Source organism: Rattus norvegicus, chromosome 2 (genome assembly GCF_021556685.1).
Source record: "Rattus norvegicus strain SHRSP/BbbUtx chromosome 2, alternate assembly SHRSP_T2T, whole genome shotgun sequence".
Lineage (NCBI taxonomy): Eukaryota > Metazoa > Chordata > Mammalia > Rodentia > Muridae > Rattus > Rattus norvegicus.
In genome coordinates this window covers 237,701,841-237,725,018 of record NC_141535.1, presented here as the reverse complement: position 1 = coordinate 237,725,018, position 23,178 = coordinate 237,701,841, and the positions used below count along the sequence as shown (strand labels likewise).

At 41.2% G+C, this 23,178-nt stretch overlaps 2 protein-coding genes across 2 annotated transcripts; one reads left to right on the top strand and one right to left on the bottom strand.

Annotated features, from left to right (window-relative positions):
* Positions 1-236: 236 nt before the first annotated feature.
* Positions 237-14,776, top strand: Rpf1 (ribosome production factor 1). The gene is made up of 9 exons (NM_001100794.1): positions 237-493; positions 2,090-2,146; positions 3,781-3,861; positions 8,331-8,426; positions 8,932-9,085; positions 13,060-13,142; positions 13,585-13,766; positions 13,909-14,035; positions 14,523-14,776. Exons 1-9 carry the CDS (start codon positions 266-268, stop codon positions 14,562-14,564), a joined length of 1,050 nt encoding a protein of 349 aa, NP_001094264.1. The 5' UTR covers positions 237-265; the 3' UTR covers positions 14,565-14,776.
* Positions 14,619-23,117, bottom strand: Gng5 (G protein subunit gamma 5). Its single transcript, NM_024377.2, is given in 3 exon segments — positions 14,619-15,765; positions 19,345-19,484; positions 23,012-23,117. Coding segments are annotated over 2 exon segments (207 nt in total). The 5' UTR covers positions 23,093-23,117; the 3' UTR covers positions 14,619-15,765; positions 19,345-19,358.
* Between the last annotated feature and the right edge of the window lie 61 nt (positions 23,118-23,178).

The following is a 23,178-nucleotide window of genomic DNA, read 5'->3' as shown; positions in this document are numbered from 1 at the left end:
ACAAGAATCGACACCCAGGAGCGGCTCAGTGAAAAAATCTAGGAACTCTTCTCTCTGTTCCTAAAGTCGGCAGCAAACCCTGAATTTTGACACTTTCGTTTTTCTTTTTTTTTTATTGTGTTTTTTAAATTAAATTTACATTTGAAATGTGTTACTTATAAAGCAACAACACATTTGGTCCAGAATTTGGCGGCCCCGGAAGTAAAACCCTATGACCCGGGTCAAAGACGGAAAGCACTTCCGTTTCCGTACAGCTGCAAACAACATGGCGAAGGCCGGCGAGAAAAGTGGCGGTGGTGGCAAGCGAGGCTTGAAGAGGAAAGCGCCCGCTGAAGAGCCTCAAGAAACTGCGGTCGCGAGCGATGGGACGGCGGAGAGCGGGGTACAGTCCGCGAAAGCGGCTGCCTTCCCCCCGGGCTTCAGTATCTCGGAGATTAAGAACAAACAGCGGCGACACTTGATGTTCACGCGGTGGAAACAGCAGCAGCGGAAGGTACGCGCGGGTTTGAAGCCGCACAAGCGCAAGGCCGGCGCCGGGGGCGCGCGGCGGGCCCGCTGTGTGCGCCTCACCCGCAACTCGCTAGGCTGCCGGGTCTGTAGCGTCAGCCCTTTGCGGGATGAGCTTGGCGTGTGGGATCCGGCCCTTGCGTTCTTCCGGAAGCCGAGGGTCCCAGAGCAAACGACCCACCCCCTCGCCCCAGAAGGCGGAGGGCTCCGCACCCTAGTTTTGTGCGCTGCCTGCCTGCCTGCCTGCCTGCCTGCCTAGTGTTGGTTAATTTCCAACTCCAGATCCTAAACTTTTGACTCTTTCAAGAAATTCGTAGTTAAGTTTTAGTACAGTGAAGTGTCTGTAATAGCTGCGTTTGCTCTCTGTCGCCTTTTGCTTGCACCGTCCTGGAAGTAAACATAGGTTGAAAGCTAGTCATACTTGTAAAGCTTGCCCAAGATCTTATGATTTGTGTCTAAATTACAATTTTAAAAATTCCCTATTTTTATTGCATTCTCTTACTGGAGGGCCTTGGCTGGATCTTTTCCGAAGTGCTAGGTTGCTACTGGAGTTTTTTGTTTTTTAAAGATGTGTTTATTGTTTTATGTGAGTACACTGTAGCTGTCTTCAGACAAACCAGAAGAGGGCATCAGATCCCATAAGAGATGGTTGTGAAACACCATGTGGTTGCTGGGAATTGAACTCAGGGCCTCTGGAAGAAAGTGCTCTTAACCACAGAATTCTTATGGTAGACATGTCAACTACTTTGGTTTGCAAGCATGAGGGAAGAATGTCCTAAAAGCGCCCCCCCCCCCTTTTTGGTGACGATCAGTAGGCCCTAAAAAATGTGCCAAACATTTTGTCGAGATTCTGGAGATAATGGTGTATACTAAGTAACAATAATCATGTTTGCAACTTCCTATTGGTCTTAAAAGGTATTGGTTATAAACGATACTAGTAACTAGTGGTGACCTTCTTGGGAACATTCTGAAAATTCATCTATTCTTTTAGTGCTTTCCGAGAGAAGTAACCATTATACCCAGGATCTTTAGAAAGCATCCACTAGGGGAAAATGTACTTGTTAATAAGTTAATTATTGAAAGCATGGGGCTGGGGATTTAGCTCAGTACTAGAGCGCTTGCCTAGCAAGCGCAAGGCCCTGGGTTCGGTCCCCAGCTCCGGAAAAAAAGAAAAAAAAAAAAAAGAGTAAACTAGAATTATTGAAAGCATGATAGTAAAAATTAAAACCACTGAAATTTTAAATGTTCAGACTCAACGTTGACCTGATGTAAGCAAAACAAAGCTCTTTGTTAAACGAGTCTAATTGATGAGCCTGTCCATTTGTGGTTTAGCATTTTAGCTGTTTCTAGTTGTGGGTGGTACTATGCACCTATAATCTAAACACTAAGGGATCTGAGGCAGGAGGATGGTCAGTCAGAAGCAAGCCTGAGTAGAAGGGCTACCTAAACAGATCTTTTAAAAGTTTCGTGTGCTTAAACAGTTACAGTAATTTCTCAGAATTCCTAGAGCTGTCTTGTGGTTTCAGTGTGAGCTTATGAGGTAACTGCTGCTCTCTCATTATTGTCTGCTTTTATCCCAAAGGAAAAGTTGGCAGCTAAGAAAAAACTTAAAAGGGAGAGAGAGGCTCTTGGTGATAAGGTAAGTAAAACTTTTAGCCATGTGTTTTGTCTTATGTTATGAAGTGTTTCCTGATACTGCGTTGGTTTCTTCTAAGACGTTTCAGATGTATAAAAATAATGTCATCAGTTGCTTTATCCAACTTAGCAAATAGTGGTGAAAACCCATCCCTGTTCTCAGAGCCGCTCCCTCAGATGGACTTGCTGAATTCCCTGTGCTGTTCCTCACTCGGTATGTGGTGTACAGGAGTAAGTACATTATGCTGTTGATGGTCAGCAGGCAGAGAACGCTCTCTCCCTGGCTTTAGACTGAGGAACTCCCCACTTGAGGCTTGAAGGTTTAGCTCTTGTGACTGAAGCCAAGAGAACTCCTAACATTCCTGCATTCGTGCACAACTGCGTTTTTCATTTTTAAAAAAATTTACACATACACTTAATTTATAACTTATCTTGTAAGGTTTCTAAAGCATATGATTCTCCTTCCTTCTTACCTCCTGTAAATACCAAGTGAGAATAAGGGTTTCTAAGATCGGCAAACATATTCAGACTATATACAAACTGAACATACCTACTTTTCATGCACTGTCCAATAGTATCAGCTGAAAACATCTAAAGTCACCTTTGACCTTCAGAATTCTAATCCACCATGCAGTATCATCAGCTAATTGCAGCAGATTGATGTGCAGGGCAGCCTTTAACATTATCATTATCAACCTTTAATATTATCAGTTATCATCATAATCAACTATTTAAGGTTATCACTGGGTGGGGTGTAGCTTAATGGGCTTTGAACTGGTGTGTACAGCACCCTGCCTAAACACGCAAAACGTCAGATTTTGGACTGAAAGATGTCCTCCTAGGACTACTTTAAAGATTATGTCAGGTCGGCAGATACCTCAGTAAGGTAAAAGCACTTCCTGCCAAGCTTGGCCAACTGAGTGGACTTCCTAGAACGCACTGGGTGGAAGGGAAGCAGCACCCACCAAGCGCACACCTTGCACACATGCACACGGACCGTCCTGAATAGTCCGTCAACTCATCTTTCCTTCATGTCATTACGTAGCATCTACGTGTTCTTGTGATTCTGCTTTTACTCCGTGCAAGTGTGTTGATGCCATGAGCCAAGCCACATAATAATTCTGCGTTATCCGGTCATGTGGTACGCAGCGTGTTAGCTTAGCATGCTGTTGGACATTTGCTGAATTGATGTTTGTTTCCATCACAACTGACCACCCCACAGACATTTTATTTCTTTCCATAAATTAACCCCAGACAAAATTTCCTGGTCACTGGGTAGGCTTTTGCCACATTTCTGAGTATATTTCTGAAGTACAGAAGCAGTCTCCTGGATTTGCACCTTACTAAATTACGTTTCCATTCTGCCGACTTCCTTTTTACTTTAGATTTTATGTTAGACATGGATAATTTCTGTGACTGAAGTCTTTCATTGTGAACTTACCGTGGGTGTCTGTTCAGGTTTTTAACGGGTAGTGTTATTGCTCCATTTTATTCCTAGGATTCACGTGACAGTGGTTGTGGTGTGAAATAAGGACATGTAGTTTCAAGGTTACATAGAGGATATTTTGTTTCCCAACAGTAATGTGGAGTTGTAAATATAAAATGCTTCTAACACTCGGCGCTTTCCGTCCTGCTTAGGCTCCACCGAAGCCTGTACCCAAGACCATTGACAACCAACGCGTGTACGATGAGACCACAGTAGACCCCAATGATGAAGAGGTAATGTCAGAAACCAAGGGAATGATCCCCCTTGGTATGTTTCGTGATGGTATTTAACATGGTGGTCCTCAGAGCAGGGTCCCCCTTCTCCCCTTCCTCCTTGTCTCTTTTTCCTCTCATTGGTATTTGTCTCTCCTAGAATATTTGAAATGGCACCAGATAATACAGTCTGGGGACCTGAATATATTACTTTACTTAGATCTTTCTTAAATACTAAAAATATATTTCATTACGTTTTGTGTCTTTTTCACAGCGGTTTTACACAGAAGTCTTGTTAGAGCTGTTCTTCCCTGTGGCTTTTCCCTCTGGTATATGCATCTCTGAAGATTGCTTTGTTTGCTAGTTTGTAAAGATACAGTTGATTTGGGGATAGTGGTCCTCTAGCCATAGTTTGCCTAAACTGGCTTCTAATAGTTTATCTAAATATTGGCTTCATTTTAAGTTTTAGATAGTTATTTCTCCAATGACAGCTTTATCTCTTGCGTTATTTTTTTCTTTTGTTCTGACCTGAACTTCCGCTATAATGCTGAGTGAATGAAGAGGCCATGAAGGGGTCCTTGAGTGTCCCTCATAAGAAAGAATATTGCCTATACCATCTCATTGATGTGGATGTCGTCAGCCGAGGTTTTCCTTACGCTTTCAGAAATCACACTTAGGCTTGGATCCATCATCAGTGGGTTTTCCTGAAAGTGTAGAGATGTTTATGTGTCTCTGCCACATCTTACCTTTATGTGTCTATGGGCTGCTAAACTAGTTAAAATAAGTATCCTTCGTTCTTGGGATAAACCTATTCTGGTTATGATAGTCTACATTTTATACATTGTTGTGGATTGTTGATACTCACTTAGAATTGACATATTTGAACTCATGACTGAAATTATAGTAATGTCTCCTTATGATTCCTAATTTTTTTCTCTTTTTAAAAAAATAAAACTTCATTATTAGTGTTGTGCGAATAAAAATCACCCTGCAGTGAGAAGAGCTAGACCGGCCATCTGCTCTAAGAAAACCCATCTTTATTCTAACCTTCCTCTATCAGACGTGGCTAGTTTCAGAGCAGTTTTTCTTTGACCTTTTCTACTGAGTTTTAGGATTCATTTCTCTCTCTCTCTTGTTTCCTTCTACTTCACTAAGCTTCCTCTTTTATTTATCTATTTGCTCATTTTTAATTTTTTTTTAACAGTGAGCCATAAAATTGCCTTTGAGTGTCACTTAGGAAACCCCAAGTTTGAGAAGGGGCTCTTTTCACTGTTACATTTAAACCAGGGGGCTTTGTGCGTGAGTCCATAATTTAGTACATAAGTGTAGCATTCCGGACGATTAAATTGTAGTGACTTAGATCTCAGGTATTCTGTGTGTGAGAGCCTTCAGTCTCCTCTACTTACTTTTCATTATGTGATAAATAGCTTCAGATTCTAATGATCTCGTTCTGCTGTTTATGTAATATAAATTAATTTTTCCTGTCTTTGGCACTTAACCAGCCTTTGACAGAAGCCATCGGCCAGCACACCTTACCTCATTAGTCTCCAGGCTGCAGTTCCTGGTTTATATCTGGCTCGATCTGGTCCACACCCAGCCCTGAGCTTTCTGAGGAAGTATCGGTTCACCCTCTCTGCTAATGCATGTTTGTGTTACTTTATATGGTCTGTGCACTTTGACAGTTCGTTCGTTCGTTCTTTCTTTCTTTCTTTCTTTAACTTTAGTCAAGAATTTTGGGTCTTGTTTTGTTTTGAGATTTGTTGCTGTTGTTTGGGTGTGTGTGTGTGTGAGTGTGTGTGCGTGTGTGTGCGTGTGTGTACAGAGGAGCTGGAACTCGAACCCAGACCCCTGCCTGTGCTAACCAGTCACGTGTTCCAGCCCAGGGATTCTCTAATTTCCCTTTTTAATTAATTTCAGCTCATTGATTATAACATGCTTATTTATAAATATTTGAAAATGATATAGATTTATCTGGGTCATTTCTATTAATTTTATTGTGCTTTTTTGCTTAACATACTTTGAGTTTTTGTCTTTTTCAGGTAAAGAGGGAATTTTAAGTCCTGACATGTAGTCTGTTCTGAGGAATGTTGGGTGTTCCTTGGAAACCTGTGTTTCCTGTTATTTTGGAGGGATTGTTATGTCTTCATAGACTGCCCCCATTTTGCATATTCTTTCTGCGTGTCGGTTTCATTGTTCCCGAAGGGGAGAGCATGTGTACTAGACCTTTCAGCTGCCTGCCTCTTCCAGCTCGTTGAGTTTTTACTTCTAGGTGTTAGTTCTCTTGTTAGCTGCATGTGTTTACAATTATACTGTTCTATGTAATTACCTGTGTGTAATAATAATTACATTTTTTGAAGTACTCATCCTGGATCCCATAGAAAATAAATATCCACTTTGTTTAGAGCAGCACCTCTTAATGTCTGTCTGTTATTTACATGGGACCTCTCCCGCTCTCTTAGGGACTCTCCATGGCAGACTTTTCCATGCTTTGCTTTGAGGTTACTCACAGACTTGAATTTAATATGTGTCACTTATCAAGAGCATATGGTTAGGTCATGCATCTTAGGTCAGCCTAAAAATTAGTATTTAGTGTCAGTTAATATCTTAGCTAGACTTTTACATCCATCTGCCTTTTGCCTACTCTGTATTTTTCTCTCTTCTTCCTTTACTGTTTTCTTTTATGTTAATTTTTTACTATGCTGTTTTAATTCCTCTTGGTTTTTAGACTATGGCATTCTCACAGTACTTTCCCCTAGATTTATATCATGCACTGGGCTAGGAGCTTAATTCTCAGCACAGGAAGGAAGCAAGCAAAAGGCCACATGTGTCTTCACTCATCGGGAGACTGCAACAAAGCCACACCGTTCCGCTAAGCACGCAGAGAAGGCGCTGTTGGAACTGGGTTTCCTCTGTCTTTGTATGTGCTATTGGTCAAAGACCACGTGTTGTCTGTGCATGACCTAGAGTTGCATGCAGTTACTGCTCGAGTTGACGTGAAGCTTTTCGAAGGAACTGGAGTGCTTATCCATAGACATGTTTATCCATGTCTCTTATGTGCATACAGGTTTACCATTTTAGCGCTTGTTCCCTGGGCCGTTTTCTTTCGGTTTGCAGGATTTCCTTTTTGTTGCATAGCAGATTTAATAGCTGCTAGTTATCTCAGGATTGTTTACTAAAAATGTTTATTTTGCTTTTAACTTCATAGTATAAGGCTTTTTTGTTTCTGTACTTTGAACATATTCTGTGGCCTACCAATCATCATTATTTCTATCTGTCTCAAGCTTTTCTGTGATTTTTAACTAGGTTTACTGTTGTTCTTTTGTATCCTGTTTGGGATGTGCTGAGCTTCTTAGTGTCGGTCTTTGTATCAAGTTTGTCTTTTTAGCCATGATTTCTTCAGATACCTTTTCTGCCTTTCTCTCCTGTCCTTCAGGATCCCCCGTTACACACTGTTGACGTGTTTGACGTTATGCTACAGTTCTAGGACAGTTTCTTGGTTCTCCACACTGGACCATGTTGCTATCTAGTTGAAATTGTTTTTTAGTTCATGTGTCAGCCTAACTCAATTATCTGCCACTTATTTCTCCTGATTGTATACCAAACTTCCTGAAAGTTAAAACATTTTAGATAATACAGTGTTGTAGTTCTAGATTGTAAATTATTTAATTAGTTTATTTTGGATTTGTTTGTTTATTTGACTGTATCTCCCTCAGTAGCCCAGGCTGCCCTAGACAATGTTGCCCAGTCTGGCTTCAAGCTCAAGGCAGTCCTTCTGCCTCAGCCTCCCTGGGATTGTAGGAGTGAGCTACTGAACTCACATCTAGTTTCTGTTTAAGAACTGTCTAGTTTCTGCAGTTTACCTGGACTTCAGATTGTGAGGTCATTCTCTTTCTGCATCTGAGCTGTATATGTGTTGAGCAATGCCTTCAGTGCTCCACCAGTTTGAATCTCCCTGCCTTCCAGATTCAGTGGGTTCTCAGGTCTCCCTCAGCTGTGTGAGATAGTGCCACCTGTGGGTGACAGTGTCTCAAGTCTGTCTACAGCTTGTACTCCAGAGCACTGCATTTACATTTCTGGCTACTCCATTCCTACCCTAGACGAGGTCTGCAGCCCTGGTTTGACAAAGCTGTGTTTTCACCTTCCTTCCACCAACTTGGATTCTTGTCCTTCCACTCTAGACTGCTATCCCCTTCACAGAAGCTGGTGCTGTTGTCCCGTCGCCCCCCCCCCCCCCCCCGAGCATGAGACGAGGGACTGGGATTTTTGCCTGTGTTTGTAGGCATTTTGCAAGAATCCACACATCTTAGCTTGTGCCCTGAAGTTATTTTTGGCAACTACCGATTTATACTTGTGCAGAGGGGAATCGGTTCTGTGTGTCACTGTTAATGTCAGCCCTCCTACACCTATCAACTAACAGTCAAGCAATGCTTTAAAATCCATGCTTAGTGAACTGTTTGTTTGATATAAAATAATCTCTCCTCTCTTCTCAGGTGGCTTATGATGAGGCTACAGATGAATTTGCTTCTTACTTCAACAGACAGACGTCTCCTAAGATTCTTATCACAACCTCAGACAGACCTCATGGGGTAAACACATTGATTCGTGTAGTCCATGAATTAGATTTAAATGCTCCGTTTAGAAGAGTGAAGTCGTTTATTACCTTTGATGATGACAGTGAATAAACTAAACAAAGACAGTCGATGAGGATTAGGTTTACACAGCATAATTCTTAGGATAGTTTTGCAGCCGTGACACTATAAACGTCACTGCTGCTAAATCCTCGTTCTGGAGTGCTGTCCTGCCCAGTGTGGGGTCCCCAGCAGCATCCCCGGCCTCCGTCCATTATGAATCAGCAGCAGCCCCACGCCCTATACCAGCTCTGGCCAGAGAGTCTGCAGACACTGCCATGCCTCTGTCTCTATGAAGTGGCACCGCCCCTTCCTCCTTGCTGACCTGGGCTTTAGTATGATTGACATTGCCCTGCTTTCCCTCTCCCCAGTTTGGCTCACTGTCAGAACATTATCTTAGAGTTATCATTACGCCTGTCCTTAACATCCTTTCTCTTCTTACTTTTTCTTATTTTTCTTACAGAGAACAGTACGACTCTGTGAGCAGCTCTCAACAGTTATACCGGATTCACATGTTTATTACAGAAGAGGACTGGCTCTGAAAAAAATTATCCCACAGTGCATTGCAAGAGATTTCACAGACCTAATCGTTATTAATGAAGATCGTAAAACACCAAGTATCCTTTAGGTTTCTTTTTTTTTTTTTTTTTTTTTTTCCTTTTTTTTTTTTGGAGCTGGGGACCGAACTCAGGGCCTTGCGCTTGCTAGGCAAGTGCTCTACCACTGAGCTAAATCCCCAACCCCTTAGGTTTCTTTTTAAGGAGATTTTCCTGTCCTTTTCCTCGCCCATTTTTAAACGTATATGGAAGAATAGGAAAAGGCTTCCCATTGCTTTCAGAGTGGATACATTGTATCTCTATCCCAGATGCTATAAGATTATTTTTTATTCACAAAAACATTTATCAGGCAAATGTTCTATCTAAAACACTGCTAAAACAGTCAACCTACCATAGTGAATTCAGACAGATTGCTGTGCCAGCTAACAAGAACACTGGTCCAGGGACTTGGGAAGGGGTGAGCTTGGAAAGGGGTGATGAATGACGCAGAGGAATAGTCATTTGAAAAGGAAGAAAATGAAGCACTAACCCAGGAGACATCAGGACTTCGGTATCTTACGCTCTGAGGAAGCACATCACTTCATTGTTCTGAGGTAGTGAAGCCTTGGTGTATGGCTCCTGGTGTTTTGGGTGCTAGTGACAATGGAACTTTTTCTGTAAGTCTCACATCTGAGACATGTCATCTGACTCCAAGGTATTCTGTTGAGGTGAAAGAATATAAAATATATCTAGATTCTTAGAGTTGCTATTGTTTCTTGAATAGTGCCTGTTATCTCAGTATTTAGGAGATGAGTGAGTCAGATTAGTAAAGAATAGAATTAGTAAAGAATTTATAAAAATAGCAATAGAATGTTCTCTTCTGCCACAGGACAACATATTCTTTTTATATCAGTGGACACTCAGGTGTTTTAATACACTTTTTTAATCCATTTTTTTTTACAGCTTTCATTGTTTTTAATATAACTTAAGCATATTATTTAGTTTGCCTGTATTAGTTTTTCAGAAACTAAAATAGCCAAAACTTTAGCATGGCATTTGTTGACTAGATAATAATTTAGTTTGACTAGATTAGTATATTTTTATATGCCTGTTACTCCAGAAAAGAATTTAAAGTGATTGCTGCTTGTATCATGGCTTCCCCAAATAGAAGACCAAGGTCTGTTTTGGTTTTAGCAATTAGGTTGTCATCATTTTGAAACTGCCAAGAAACAAGCACTGTAAGAAACAAGCGTTCATCGACTTCATGAAGTTCTCTCTGCTTTAGTATCTTATGGAGGTGCACAAATGGTCAAGCTTTCAGAAAGCCTGCACTGCCGTGACAAAGCATGTCTTTTTGAAACACTCACTCTTCTGCTCCACCATACACTTACCTTATAGAGCCAGTTTTCAGCCTCTTCATTACTCAAATAAAAACAGTGAGTGTTTGGCGTGAGTTTTGTTAATTTAACAATACAACTTATGTGCCCCTCCAAAAAAATTCCAAATAATTTACTTGAGAGCCTATAAATTCAGAATCTGTACTTCACTTTTGACACAAGCCACAATGTAATAGGAATGTTCTAGATAGAATTCAGGCCTTTACAAAAGTTAGGGGAAATTGTAGATCTACTGGTCTTCTTGATTTTCATGGTATTGTGATGAATATCCATGCGGTTAAGAGAAGTACTTGGTGAAGTTAACCCTGTAGTGAATCGTTAACCAGGATACTCAGTGTTTGCTATTGTCCTGTCATTTAGTAGACAACTAATACCTGTCTATTACAACAAACAAAACAAACGAAAAACCAGTTCTACACTGAGGTTGACAGAAGCGGGGAAGGCATGTTCATGACTCATACCTGCTCTGTTAAGTGACAAGCACCATGCAAGTTAATTCTAACTGCATGAAAAGGTGGAGGGGAAGCAGTCCTTAATGGAATGGAGAAGCAGAGTACTCCGAGGGTTTGGAATAACTGGAGCAAGAGCAGCTCTATTATACATAGTATATAAGATTTTATGAGGACCTTCAAGTCAAAACATTTGAGGAAATCAGATATAAGAAATGTAGCTTGCACCTATTACTGGGTCAAACTAATGTCTTTATCCTGAACATGAGTCAGCGCTGACAGAATGTGAGGAAACAAGCTGCTGATACTGACACTGTGATGGACAGTTTTTCATTTGTCTCTGGGGAGCACGGCGCAGCTAAAATGACCTGGCCAGGTCCTGTGTGCCTTGATTACCACACCAGTATCAGGAAATGTACTGGGAAGGGGAGAGCACCAACTGCAACCTCATTTTAATGATCAGAGGGAAATGTCATCTAAGAAAAGTCAGGAGAGAAGTAGTTGTAGAAGTGGAAATGTTAAATGGGAACAGTAATGCCCGGTGGACTGGGGACAAGTTGAAGAGAACTAATGTTGGCAACATTGTTTTGTAAATCTCATAGTGTGTACATTGATGTGAAATGGCTTTCTTGGAGCATAATTTTCTAGAACGGAGACTAGACACCATGAACGAAGAAACTTTGGTCATAGTTGACAGCTTAGTTTGAGAGAGAGGGACCATGACCATCATGGCAGGAAACATGGCAGCCGGCAGACAGGCTGTGACACTAGAGCCTGAGCTAAGAGCTTACACCTCATCTACAAGTTGGAGATGGGGAGGGGCAAGACAGAGACTGGGCCTGCTGAGGGCTTTTGAAACCTCAACGGCCACCCCAGTGACAAACTACCTTCAAGGTTACTCCAAATCCTTCCTAAGCATCCCACCAGCTGCAAACCATTCTTGGTGTTAGTCTCATGCAAACCACTGCATTCCAAGGTCACCTTAAAGGCAGCAGAAAAGTAACTAAGGCCACATATTTGAGGTTGATGGTTTTTTTAATAGGGTATAATTTAGCTTCTCCCACCTGCCTTTAGTCTAGCAGTTCTCAACTTGTGGGTTGCAACCCCTGTAGGGAGTTCAGTGACCCTTTTACAAGGGTTGCCTAAGACCATTGGGAAACACAGTTACATTATGATTCCTAACACTAGCAAAATTACAGCTTACGAAATAGCAGCAAAAGTAATTTTATGGTTGGGGGTCACCACGATATGAGTAACTGTATTAAAGGGTTGCAGCATTAGGAAGGTTGAGAAGCACTACTTTAGTAAAGACAGCAGCCAAAGGGTTCAAAATCCAGGCTGTAGTAAACTGTACCCCCACCCCTTTAAGTACTTTTTACTTTTGAAATTGGGTCAAGTTGCCCAGACACAGGCTGGACTATCAATCCCAGCTTTTTGTGTCCCCCTTAAACAAAAAGCCATTATAAATGAAAGCTCTTGGTCAACCACTGTTTTCAGGTCTGGCTGCTTGTGATACAATTGGGCACCAGCCATAACTTATTCAGTGAACAGTAAGGTTGTTATAGTACCTTTGTTCTATGAAACCTTGAATGTTAGTCTGTTTATTGTCTGAGGCTTTTGACTGCTATCCTTGCTGGTAGGTAGATCTCATAAATTTCATTTGTAGTTTATAGTATCTAGCATAATTCTGTTCATGCTAGGCTGTAAGTGGATTATAAAGGTTGGTTTTGATTTCTTATTAGTCCAAAGAACTGCTCTCTTAAGTAGCTTTGTTTTCAGTGTAACACATCTGTAGTATGTTGGATGATACTCTACGTGTCCTAATCTTACAAATGGAACATACAAGTGGGGGTAACCTTACATGCCAGTTGTATTGAATCACATCATTTTGAGTAGGAGCCATTGGATAGATGATGTTGTGTTGCTCTGTACTTTGACTTTGAAAGACCAGAAGGTCCTATTGAGAACAATGCTACTTAAGTGTTACAAAGTGAGACTATGAGACTATTTTGCATTAATACATCTTTTCCTGAAAGATTATGTGTGGCTTGACTTTGGTTTGGTAGGAAAAGTTCAGTTAACCCAGAAGAACACATACATCCATTCACTAATTTGTAGATTTAGGTGCCCTTGACCATACAGAAAACTTGTTTATTCAGTTAGGACTCGAGTTACAGTTTGGTGTTTATTTCTTGACTTTCATGAACAGATGGACTTATTTTGAGTCATTTGCCAAATGGTCCAACTGCTCATTTTAAAATGAGTAGTGTTCGTCTTCGTAAAGAAATTAAGGTGAGTCTTATATACTCCTTGATCAATGTTATCAATAATCCTTAAAGTTATAATTGATTCTACTTATTTGGTCTGATGACAGTAGGTTTTCTGAGATTTTGTGAGACCATAAATAGTTCTGACAACAGTAGCCCTCATTACCATGAACATTGATTTTATAGGAAGATTTGAGTATTACTAAGCCATCTGTTACATTTTTGTCTCTTTAAAGTTTTTAAAAGCCGCGATTGGTAGTTCCTATCTATAAACCCAGCACATGGGGGGGCTGAGGCAGTAGGAGCACTGAGTTTTAGGAAAGTCTGAACTAAGAAGTTACAAGCATTCTGAGCCAGAGAGAGACCCTGTGCCACAAAACAAATTTTTTAATGTTGTCTAAATTCTAAACCCAAAAGTTATGTTGTAAAGTTTCTCTAATTATCTTTTCTGGGCCTTATCTTCCCAGCGACGAGGCAAAGACCCCACAGAACATGTACCTGAGATAATTCTAAACAACTTTACCACACGGCTAGGTCACTCTATCGGACGTATGTTTGCTTCTCTCTTTCCTCATAACCCTCAATTTATTGGAAGACAAGTTGCCACGTTCCACAATCAGCGGGATTACATCTTCTTCAGGTTTCACAGGTGAGGAGCATGCATTAACTCAAACTTTTCTGTCAGTCATGTAGTACATTGAGTATGAACCTAGATTCTGATATAACAAATCCTTTTAAGCATTGCCATAGGAAGTCGAATGAACTCAATGGTTTAACTTTTATTTCTGAAGATACATATTCAAGAGTGAAAAGAAGGTGGGAATTCAGGAACTTGGACCACGTTTTACCTTAAAATTACGATCTCTGCAGAAGGGAACCTTTGATTCCAAGTATGGAGAGTATGAATGGGTCCATAAGGTATGTGCTTATTGTTCCAAAGCCATATAACTGTAGGTTTACATAGTAAGGTGTTTCTTCCCCCATGAACTACAAAGTACCAACATGATGTAGTGTCTTGTTCTGCTGATTAACCAGGATTTGCTTGAAGTGGCCCAAATTACTGTGGTCTTTCAGTGGGACCAGTATTGTCAACACAGGAATGGAAGAATCTCAGGCCTAGACCTGTCACACTACAGCCTCACAGGGAGAGGCCGTCTCTTAGGCCTGTCACAGTGACTCTGCTGCATTGCTTGAGAACTCAGGTCAGACTCAGGAACATTTAGAAACCATCCTTTCCTGCCTGGCTAGGAGCAGTACATCCTTCCATTTAAACTCCTCAAACTCCCAAGACATGTAAATTAGACCTTAGGACTGTTTATCTCAGCACTATTATTCATGAAGATCTATGAAACCCAGTTTCTACTGTCTTACATCTTCGTTGTCTTTTTTTCCCCTTTCATTTCAGCCACGGGAAATGGATACAAGTAGAAGAAAATTCCATTTATAAAGAACAATTTTGCGGGCAGGCCTGTCTTAAAAAACTTGGTAATTGAACAAAATGTACTTTTCAAAATGGGATTTTATTTTATAAATCCTGTGTTTGAAGAAATGACCAAGTGCTATGAGTTTCCACTGCATATAGTAAATATAAATAAATATAATTTTATTTTTGTCTGAAAAATTATGTATGAAAGTCATAAAAGCTGTTGTCATTTTGGATTAGTTGTAATAATTTCTTAGGAATGACGATTCAAACTTTATAATTTTCATTCCCAAAGAACTTGTAGGCTAGAAAAAAGGCTTGTTGGTAGATAGTGTATGACCCTGATTTAATATACCAGTTCTAAAGGACAGGTTATTGGGACTTGGAGCAAAGTTACAGGTCACAGAGGTTAACCTGTTTTCTTGTTCCTTTCTACCTAATTACCTCCACTTGCCTACTTGAGGCATTGTCGTAAGTCCTCAAGGTCTTGATTCTGTGAATCTTTAACTCTTTTTCCAGATGGAAGCAGCCACCTTCTTGGTAGCACTAACTGCTGACGCCACTAGAGTTGTTTGTTGCCTGTGTGAGCCCACATGGCAGTGTCAAGCACCTGTATCCCTTTCTGCCTCGTTCTCACAGAACTAATTACAACCTTACCCTCGCTGGCAGCCAACAAACCATCTCCCCGAAGGGCTGTGGCCACGGGCATGTACAGCCACGCCCAGCTTTTTACATGGGTGGCAGGATCTGAACTCAGCATAACTAACTGCAGAGCAAGTGCTCTTAGCCACCGAGCCATCTCCCTACCTATATTTGGGATATTTAAGATAATTCCCATAACTGACTGAAGGATTAGAAACTCTTAAGTCTTCCGGCCTTTGAACAAAGATTTGCAGTTGTTCTGTAAATTCCTAGAAGCCTTGCCAATAAGGCAGTGAGTCCTGATGTTGAAAAAATTAGTATACAGCACATTTCATATCAATAACAAGGCCAAAAGTTTGTATGCTGCTTTATTGTATGCTACAGCCAGTGTATATAAAACAGTTAAACCTTGTGAAACAGAGATCCATGAAAATCCAGAGAGGTAGATGTTAAGGACTGACGAGTAGAAGATTATGTGTATGGCACGTGTTAAAGAGAAGCTTCTGTACAGACTTCAAACTTAGTGACTTCGAACTTAGTTCTCGTGAATATTCACTGGTTCATGAAAAGTAGTTTGAGAAACCTAGTGGGAGGAAAAAAAGAAGATAAAGTATCAAACAGGTAACTTTTTTATAACACTTTTTAATCACTGACACCTGAGCAAGGACAATTTTTTTCTTTTCTTTTTTTTGGAGCTGGGGACTGAACCCAGGGCCTTGCGCTTGCCTAGCACGCGCTCTACCACTGAGCTAAATCCCCAACCCCAAGGACAATTTTTTAATTTTGAAAACGGCTCATGTTCTGCCTGTTTTGTTAGGTAAGAACACAGGATTAGACCTTGAACACACTCAGTTTATCTTCCGTGTAGTACCATCAGTGAGGTGAAACCCCCGAAGTCAACACCCAACCCCTTGCTGTGCTAACACACAAGGTGATGTGATCACTTTCAGTCCTGATCGGGTTGGTATGCACCCTACCATGAGTCAACCCCTCTCTAGGTGGCTCACTTGAATGTCAGTTTATAAAGGGTTAAGCCTAAGCCTGCTTATATGTTTACCATCACCAAGTATTAAAGAGTAAGAAAGAATACAATCTATAGTATAAAAGGCACTAAAATCCAACTTTAATTTTCACAACTGACAGAAAAAAAATCATATTTTATGGAGTCTCACAGATTACCTCACTAAGATTACTAATGAAATATACTTTATCATAATAAAAATGTAAATACAAAAATGTTTAACATGGAAATCTAAAGATCCTTTGGAAAAAAAAAGATCTCTTAAGATGCAATCACTTCTATTCACCTATGTTGTTGTAAAAATAAAGTATGGTTGTCTTTTATCCCCATTAGGTCCGGCACCACAGTGTCCCAAGATATCTGCTGGATATTTTGCCAGAAGCACACATTCCGTGGTGGCCCAGACCACCACACTCCCTTACCCTTAAATCTGCACATGAAAGAACACACAACACAATAACCCTTGGCCCAGTTGATAAGATATAACTGCCCACCTAAACATGCAAAGCCCAATACACATCTATCCCTTAAGAACATTAATAACAACCTGTAAATACACAGAGCAGAAAGTCACCTGCCATATTGTCCTGCTGCGGCTTCTCTCCCTCCGGTTTCTTCCTCCTTTCTCTTCCAGTCTCTTCCTTTTCCCTCAAACTTCTCTCCCACCCATCCTTCCTTCTCCTCTAGTAACAGGCCTCCTTCTATCCTGTACCTGCCCCTCACCAGTATTTTACAAATTCAAAGGGGAGAAGATTCTGGTGAAGTCACCAGATTCCTGAGTACTGACTAGGCAGCTGTCCTTGGGGCATCAGAATTAGCATCAAAATTCAGATAACTCCAAGGCAAACCACAACACACCTACACACAGAGAACACACTAAGGAGACTGAGCACACTGTCAGCAGCTTACAAATGAAACCACCTAATGCAGCCCACTAGAGGAATGGGTAAGGAAGGGTTTCTGCACACAACAGAATACTGTCTAGCAGCTTAAAAAATTTGACTAAACTGTACAGGACGAAACATCTCAGAATTGAAGCAGTAGTTACACATTTTGAAATAGTAACATCTTGAAACTATAAAATACAGTTAAATGTGTATACAGGAGAAAGTAAACAGGCATAATGACTTCACAAGTTAAGGAAATGAGTAAAAGTGTGACCTGTTATAAAATAAGGTGTAAGAAAATTGAACTTGAAACAGCAGACAACCAGTTCATCTTTCTACTATTTGAAAATTTGAGTTACTTCATAACAAACACTAAAGAAATTTCAACAAAACCTCTAAGGGAAGATAGGCAATAGAGTAAGGTCAGTTTAGCAAGAATTGACCCCCCTCCCCCCCAAAAACATCATGCCCCGTGTGAAAGAGCAAACATGGGCAGTGACACTCAAGTATTACTAAAATTTCCAAGTCACTATTTAGTAGTTACACCTCTAAAGCAGACATGGCCGCAAACTTGGAAATTGATCTTAAGCTAAGAAGCTCAGCTCCTGAAAGCTCTGTGAACAAAGAAGACTTACTGAGGTAGAGACCCTCTGGGGAAATACGTAACAACAACAGTCATTTCCTTTTTGCACTCTCTTGTTAAATTACTTAGATTGCCTTTGTTATTTTAAAGCTGACTGCAGTTATTTTTTTTTTACCCACATTTACTGTACACTAGACTACCAACTAGCCTTCAAAGGAATGCAGGGTTAGAGCCCACTGAGACCTACGGATTGTAGTATGTACTTCAGGAAGGCGATTTACAAATTCACTTGAGTTTTCAGAAGAGCAGTGCTTTTACATCTAAATACCTTTGTCTTACCCTAAATTCCTTCAAATAATGGTATACAAAGTTTTCTTTTACTACTGGAATTAACAGCTATAATTTTACTTTGCTGGGTCCTTATCACAGTCATTTGTCAATGTAAGTCATTCAAACACTTTTAATGTGTTTTAAATGTGGTCTCTTAAAAATAAAAAGTCTATGGACCTCAGACTTAAGTGGAAATAAGTCTGTAAATATGTAGGAACTGATCCTACACAAGACTTTTGAGTAACTCAAAAAATATGAAACTTGTAGAGATGCCCAGTGAATACTGCCAAGAGGCAGAAAACATTGATGCTGGTCTAGCTAGACTGTTAATAGTATTTCTTTACTGAGAACCTGTTACCGAAAGCAGCTTTATTCCCTTCTCCTCGGTATTAGTCATCTTAACCAATCATATTTACCAACTTGAACAGCCCCTAACTTCCTGCGCACTCTGGGACGTGAAAAGCCTATGTAACGAGGTATTTTAGGAAGCAGCTTCCTGGACTTTTAAGTCAGAATGTTAGTATAAGGGTGTGTTTCACACACAGCGTACTTTTAAAACACTCATAGTTTTAAGTTTGCTTCCTCATTCAAAATGTACCAAAGATTACAAATAATAGTGGCCTTTAATTACATCTTCAATCAGCCAAAACAATTTTGGACAAATGACATTTAGTCTAGGACATGAATATAAACTCTGATAGCCATATACTGTCCAAATCCTTAAATCCAGTTAACTGCCCACACAAGTGTAAATCTCTCTCCCTTTATCTTTGCTCAACAAATGAAAAAGGGCTGGTGTGTGTGTGTGTGAGTGTGTGTGTGTGAGAGACAGAGAGAGAGAGAGAGATATGCCTGTGTTATATGTGCTTACTCATATACTCCCAAGTGTGCTTTCCCCCCAGTTCTCTGCAGTGCTACTCACACTTGGCTCTCTTACACCAGTGACAACAGCTTATCCACAAATCCACCAGGGTACCTGCAGAGCCACTCCTATAAATACTGTAATCCGTTAACATTTCAATTTGACAGGCAAATAAGTGAAGTATTTTCGGATCTCCAATATGCATGCTGTTTGTGCCAGCACTACACAAACATGGCTGTTGGCAGCAGTGGGCTTTTGAGTCTCCCATGCCTTTTTTACAGCTATTACATCTATTTAGTACTCTCTGATAAAAGTAAAAACTGTAAGTCTTTGTGACTACTAATTAGTTTTCAGTAACCTTCAAAAATAAGGAATTTGGAATGCCAAGCAGGACTGCAGGGATAGATGTTGTCAGTGCTACAAATAAAAAGACCGAGCTACTTCTTCCTTTGTATCAAAAGGGAGTGGTATGAACTTACCTCGAGATATATGACTACAAAAAGGAGCAGACTTTCTGGGGTCTGAAGGGATTTGTACTTGAAGACACTCCAGTCAGCAGAGGGTCATGTTGAGCATTCTGCAGACAGAACTGTTTCAAGTCTGCAGCTGCCTGGGAAACCTATGACAATAAGAAAGGAGAAATGTCTATTGGTTAAGGTTCTAATGGTCTTTGTAAGTCTGGAAACAAGTGAAATAAACATCACTCCAAAATAACTTACAGCTAAAGTCTATACTGCCTCATAAAACACTTAGTAAATGAAAGTGATCTGCGATGTTTCTCTAGTATCCCAAGCCTCAGTGACTCAGCGGTCTAACCCCATTCACTGTGAAGCACGGCATGGCGTGTCCTGCTTTGATATGATGGCTTTTCAACAAGCCCTGACAGCCTGGTTTGGAGAAAATAGATTTTGTTTTGTCTTGTGTAGCCCAGGCTGGCCACAAACTTGCTCTGTAGCAAAAGCTTTGAACCTTGTGCCTCCTGCCTCTACCACCTGTTGAGATCCAACTCAGGCCTTTCTATATTCTTAGGCAAACACTCTAAACAACTGAGTCACATCCCCCAATTATCTTGTTATTAAGTAATACATAGTGTTAATAGTTCACTAAAAGATCTTAGCATTATAGGGAAATTGTCTTGAGAGCAAACTGGAAAAAAGCCGTGAACCTAAAGTAACTAGCACAGAAATCAGAATTCTTTAAATTTATACTCATCCATATGTCATGAATGTAAGAGTGGCATGCACCTACCATTATGTATATTCTAGTTAGGAAATACAGGATATAGTGAATAATACTAAAATCCTATTTGGGTTGCACTGTATATATGTATCAACACTGCCAAATCACATTGAGGCAAATACAGTGTTTCTTAAAGCCAGGCTACTCAGAAAGGTGGTCAAACTGGGCCTGAATTTGATCTCCAGAACCCACATAAGTGGAAGGAAAGATCAAACTTGACAAGGTTGCTTGTTCTCTTAACTCTCCATGTGCACCATAGCATGGATGCTCACATACACCATGCAAATACTTTTTAAAATTTCAAGTCTCATAAAACAGAGCAGAAGGCTGTCAGGCTTTATAACTTAAACAGCTGTGTTCAAAGCCAGTCCAGTTACTTGGCAAAACACTATCTCAAACTAGCCGACTGAACACTAGTACTGACACAACAAAGTGAATGGGTCTGCACTCAAACATTTAATTCCCGTGTCCACTTTATTCAAGCTCAGTTATCTCCAAAGTTACAAATGCCTAAGACCCTGGTGTTGTGCCTTAAAGAGTAAATAGCATTACACATACTCCATTAAAAACCCTTAGATAACAGCTATATTGTGACCAAAGGCTCACTCATCCTGGATCAGTTTAAACTCACCTTCAATCTATCTGTGTTTGGCTTATAAAACAAATCAGTATAAGTCCCTTGTGACTAATAGACTCTGAATACTAGACATTACTGCAGTTTTAAAACACTTGTACAAATAACCCACACCCTGTTTAGTGTCTCAAAAGTGGTTACTGTACTCAAAAGTGGCTATCTGTGCTGCACAATACTGCATTTGGTTTTGTTCACAGTCAGCAGCAGTAAGCTTAAAGTGCCTGTTAATCCTTTCCCACAGATTTCTCCAAGTACACTATATATGGACTGCATCTCTAGGCAGAGAGAATCCTAAACAACAGTGAGGCACCTAAGGCTGTGTGACTAAGTGCAGGAAAGAGGATAAATGATGACAGGGAGCTAAGCCCATGGTGGAGCACTCCTTTAATCCCAGCAGGCAGAGGCAGACAGACCTCAGTTTGAGGCCAGCCTGGTTTCCAGAGTTCCAGGAGAGCCAGGGCCATATGGAGGAACCCTGTCTCGAAAAACCAAAAATCCAATGAACAGCCTAGTAATAGCACCAGTGGAAGGGGAAGTCCTTGGTCCTGCCAAGACTGAACCCCCAGTGAATGTGATTGTTGGGGGGAAGGTGGTAATGGGGAGAGGATGGGGAGGGGAACACCCATTGAGGAGAGGGGGAGGGGTTGGGGGATGTTGGCTGTGAAACCAGGAAGGGGAATAACAATCGAAATGTAAATAAGAAATACTCAAGTTAATAAAGATGGGAAAAAGAAAAAAAGAAAAACCAAAAACCCAGTATTTTAAACAGCAGCTTTGGACTTAAAACGGAAGGTTGCTAAGACCCAAGCCACAGTCAGTCACTATCCACTATCCAGGAGGTCGACACTGCAAAACTATTAGGCTTCCAAATGTCCTGACCTACCTCTGAGGGTTTCATAAAGCGCTCGTAATTACCACCTAAACAAATGCAATAGTAAGTTTATGCTAGCTTTAAAATGTCACACACAAAAAAAGCACCTAGCATAGGTGTGGTACATGGATGATGTCAAATGGCACCTAACCTAATTTAGGAACCTAAAAAAAAAACGTAAAATTCCTAAGTGAGATGTGCCTTGCTGTGGAAACTTCAAAAACTTCTGTGGTGACTTAAAATCCTCCCAATCAGAAGCTTTCAGAAGAATTCACACACAAGGCAAGATAAGCTAGGAGACTGGCATGGAGCAGTTAGGATTTTCAAAGAAAAGGGCATTCTCTGGGAGCTCATTGCTTAGGCCCACTAGGGTTAAGTGCCACGACTGTAATTATACATTCATTATTTCCTTTACAACCCACTTTATGATAGTTAATATGTATAAATGATGATGATGATCAATAGGTTGCTTCGAATCTCAGAGCTCTAATCTGGCCAAGACAGAGTAAGTCACTTAGATGAAGTGAGAATTGATTAGAGAAATGGAGTCCAAACCAAGACTGATGGGCGTCTCCCTACCCTCCTAAGGTTACAAGGAAGTTAAGGGGTCTCTGACATTTCTACTTGAGGAAGCTAAATAGAAGCCCTTCCCAAAAGCACATAAGAAATAAGGACTAGCCTGTTGAATATAAAATCAAATCACCTTGGAAGCTGGCAGCTTCTAGCAGGGTGATTTACATTCTTGTTTCTTTTTATAATCGCCGGGAAGTGTTTCACATGTAACCCGACCTATTACATCAGAAAGAAGCCAATTTGATTAGGAAATGAAAAAAATAACCAAACGGTCCTTAAAACAGCGTTTGAACACCTAGATATCTACCAACACGGTCAGAAGGCCTTTCCCCAAAAGTCAATAATAGCCCAAGACACGACACCAACCAGACGGCAAGGTGAGAACAGAGGCCAGCGCTCATCGGTTTCTCCGGCATGTGAGCCAGTAAACAGATACCCCAACAAGGTCAGACGCGAGCACACTGTGGCGTCTGTTCCAAACACCTCTTTGTTCGAGGCAGTACTGAGCAAGGGTGGTGTCCTCAGTCTCCCGGGATGTTCAGCAAACAAAGTTGTTTATTAGGCCGTGGTCTGGGAACTACCCGGGAGGACTCGTGTGTGTTTAAAGGACGAGTACTAGGAGTAAGTCTAGGGCGAGCAGTGTGAGACGGAAATCGGTGGCGAGACTTGGCGTCCGGTAGGGAGACCCGCCGGGGCAGGGAAGAGTCCACCGGCGGCGGAAGGGCGGGCCCCCTCCTCGCCCGCGGCCCACAGCCCTGCCCGAGAGTCAGGCGCCGCGTGTCCACCCGCGTTCCCCACCAGGGCCCACTGCCGGCTCGCACACGCTCACCTTCACGCGGTTGAGCCCGGCCTCCAGCCGGAGTTGCTGAACCACCTTCTTCATGGCGGCGACGCTAGAAGAACCCGACATGGCGCTCGGGACAGCCGGGCCAACTTGTCAGTCCGAGTAGGGGGCGGCAGGTCGCAGGACGGCGGAGGCGGGACTCCGAACTTCGT

Bases quoted from the DNA above. Each gene is read 5' to 3' on its own strand.
- Rpf1 (NM_001100794.1), top strand. From the start codon at position 266: ATGGCGAAGGCCGGCGAGAAAAGTGGCGGTGGTGGCAAGCGAGGCTTG. The intron at 494-2,089 runs GTACGCGCGGGT...TTTATCCCAAAG, and splicing joins GGAAACAGCAGCAGCGGAAG to GAAAAGTTGGCAGCTAAGAA. The intron at 3,862-8,330 runs GTAATGTCAGAA...CTCTCTTCTCAG, and splicing joins TAGACCCCAATGATGAAGAG to GTGGCTTATGATGAGGCTAC.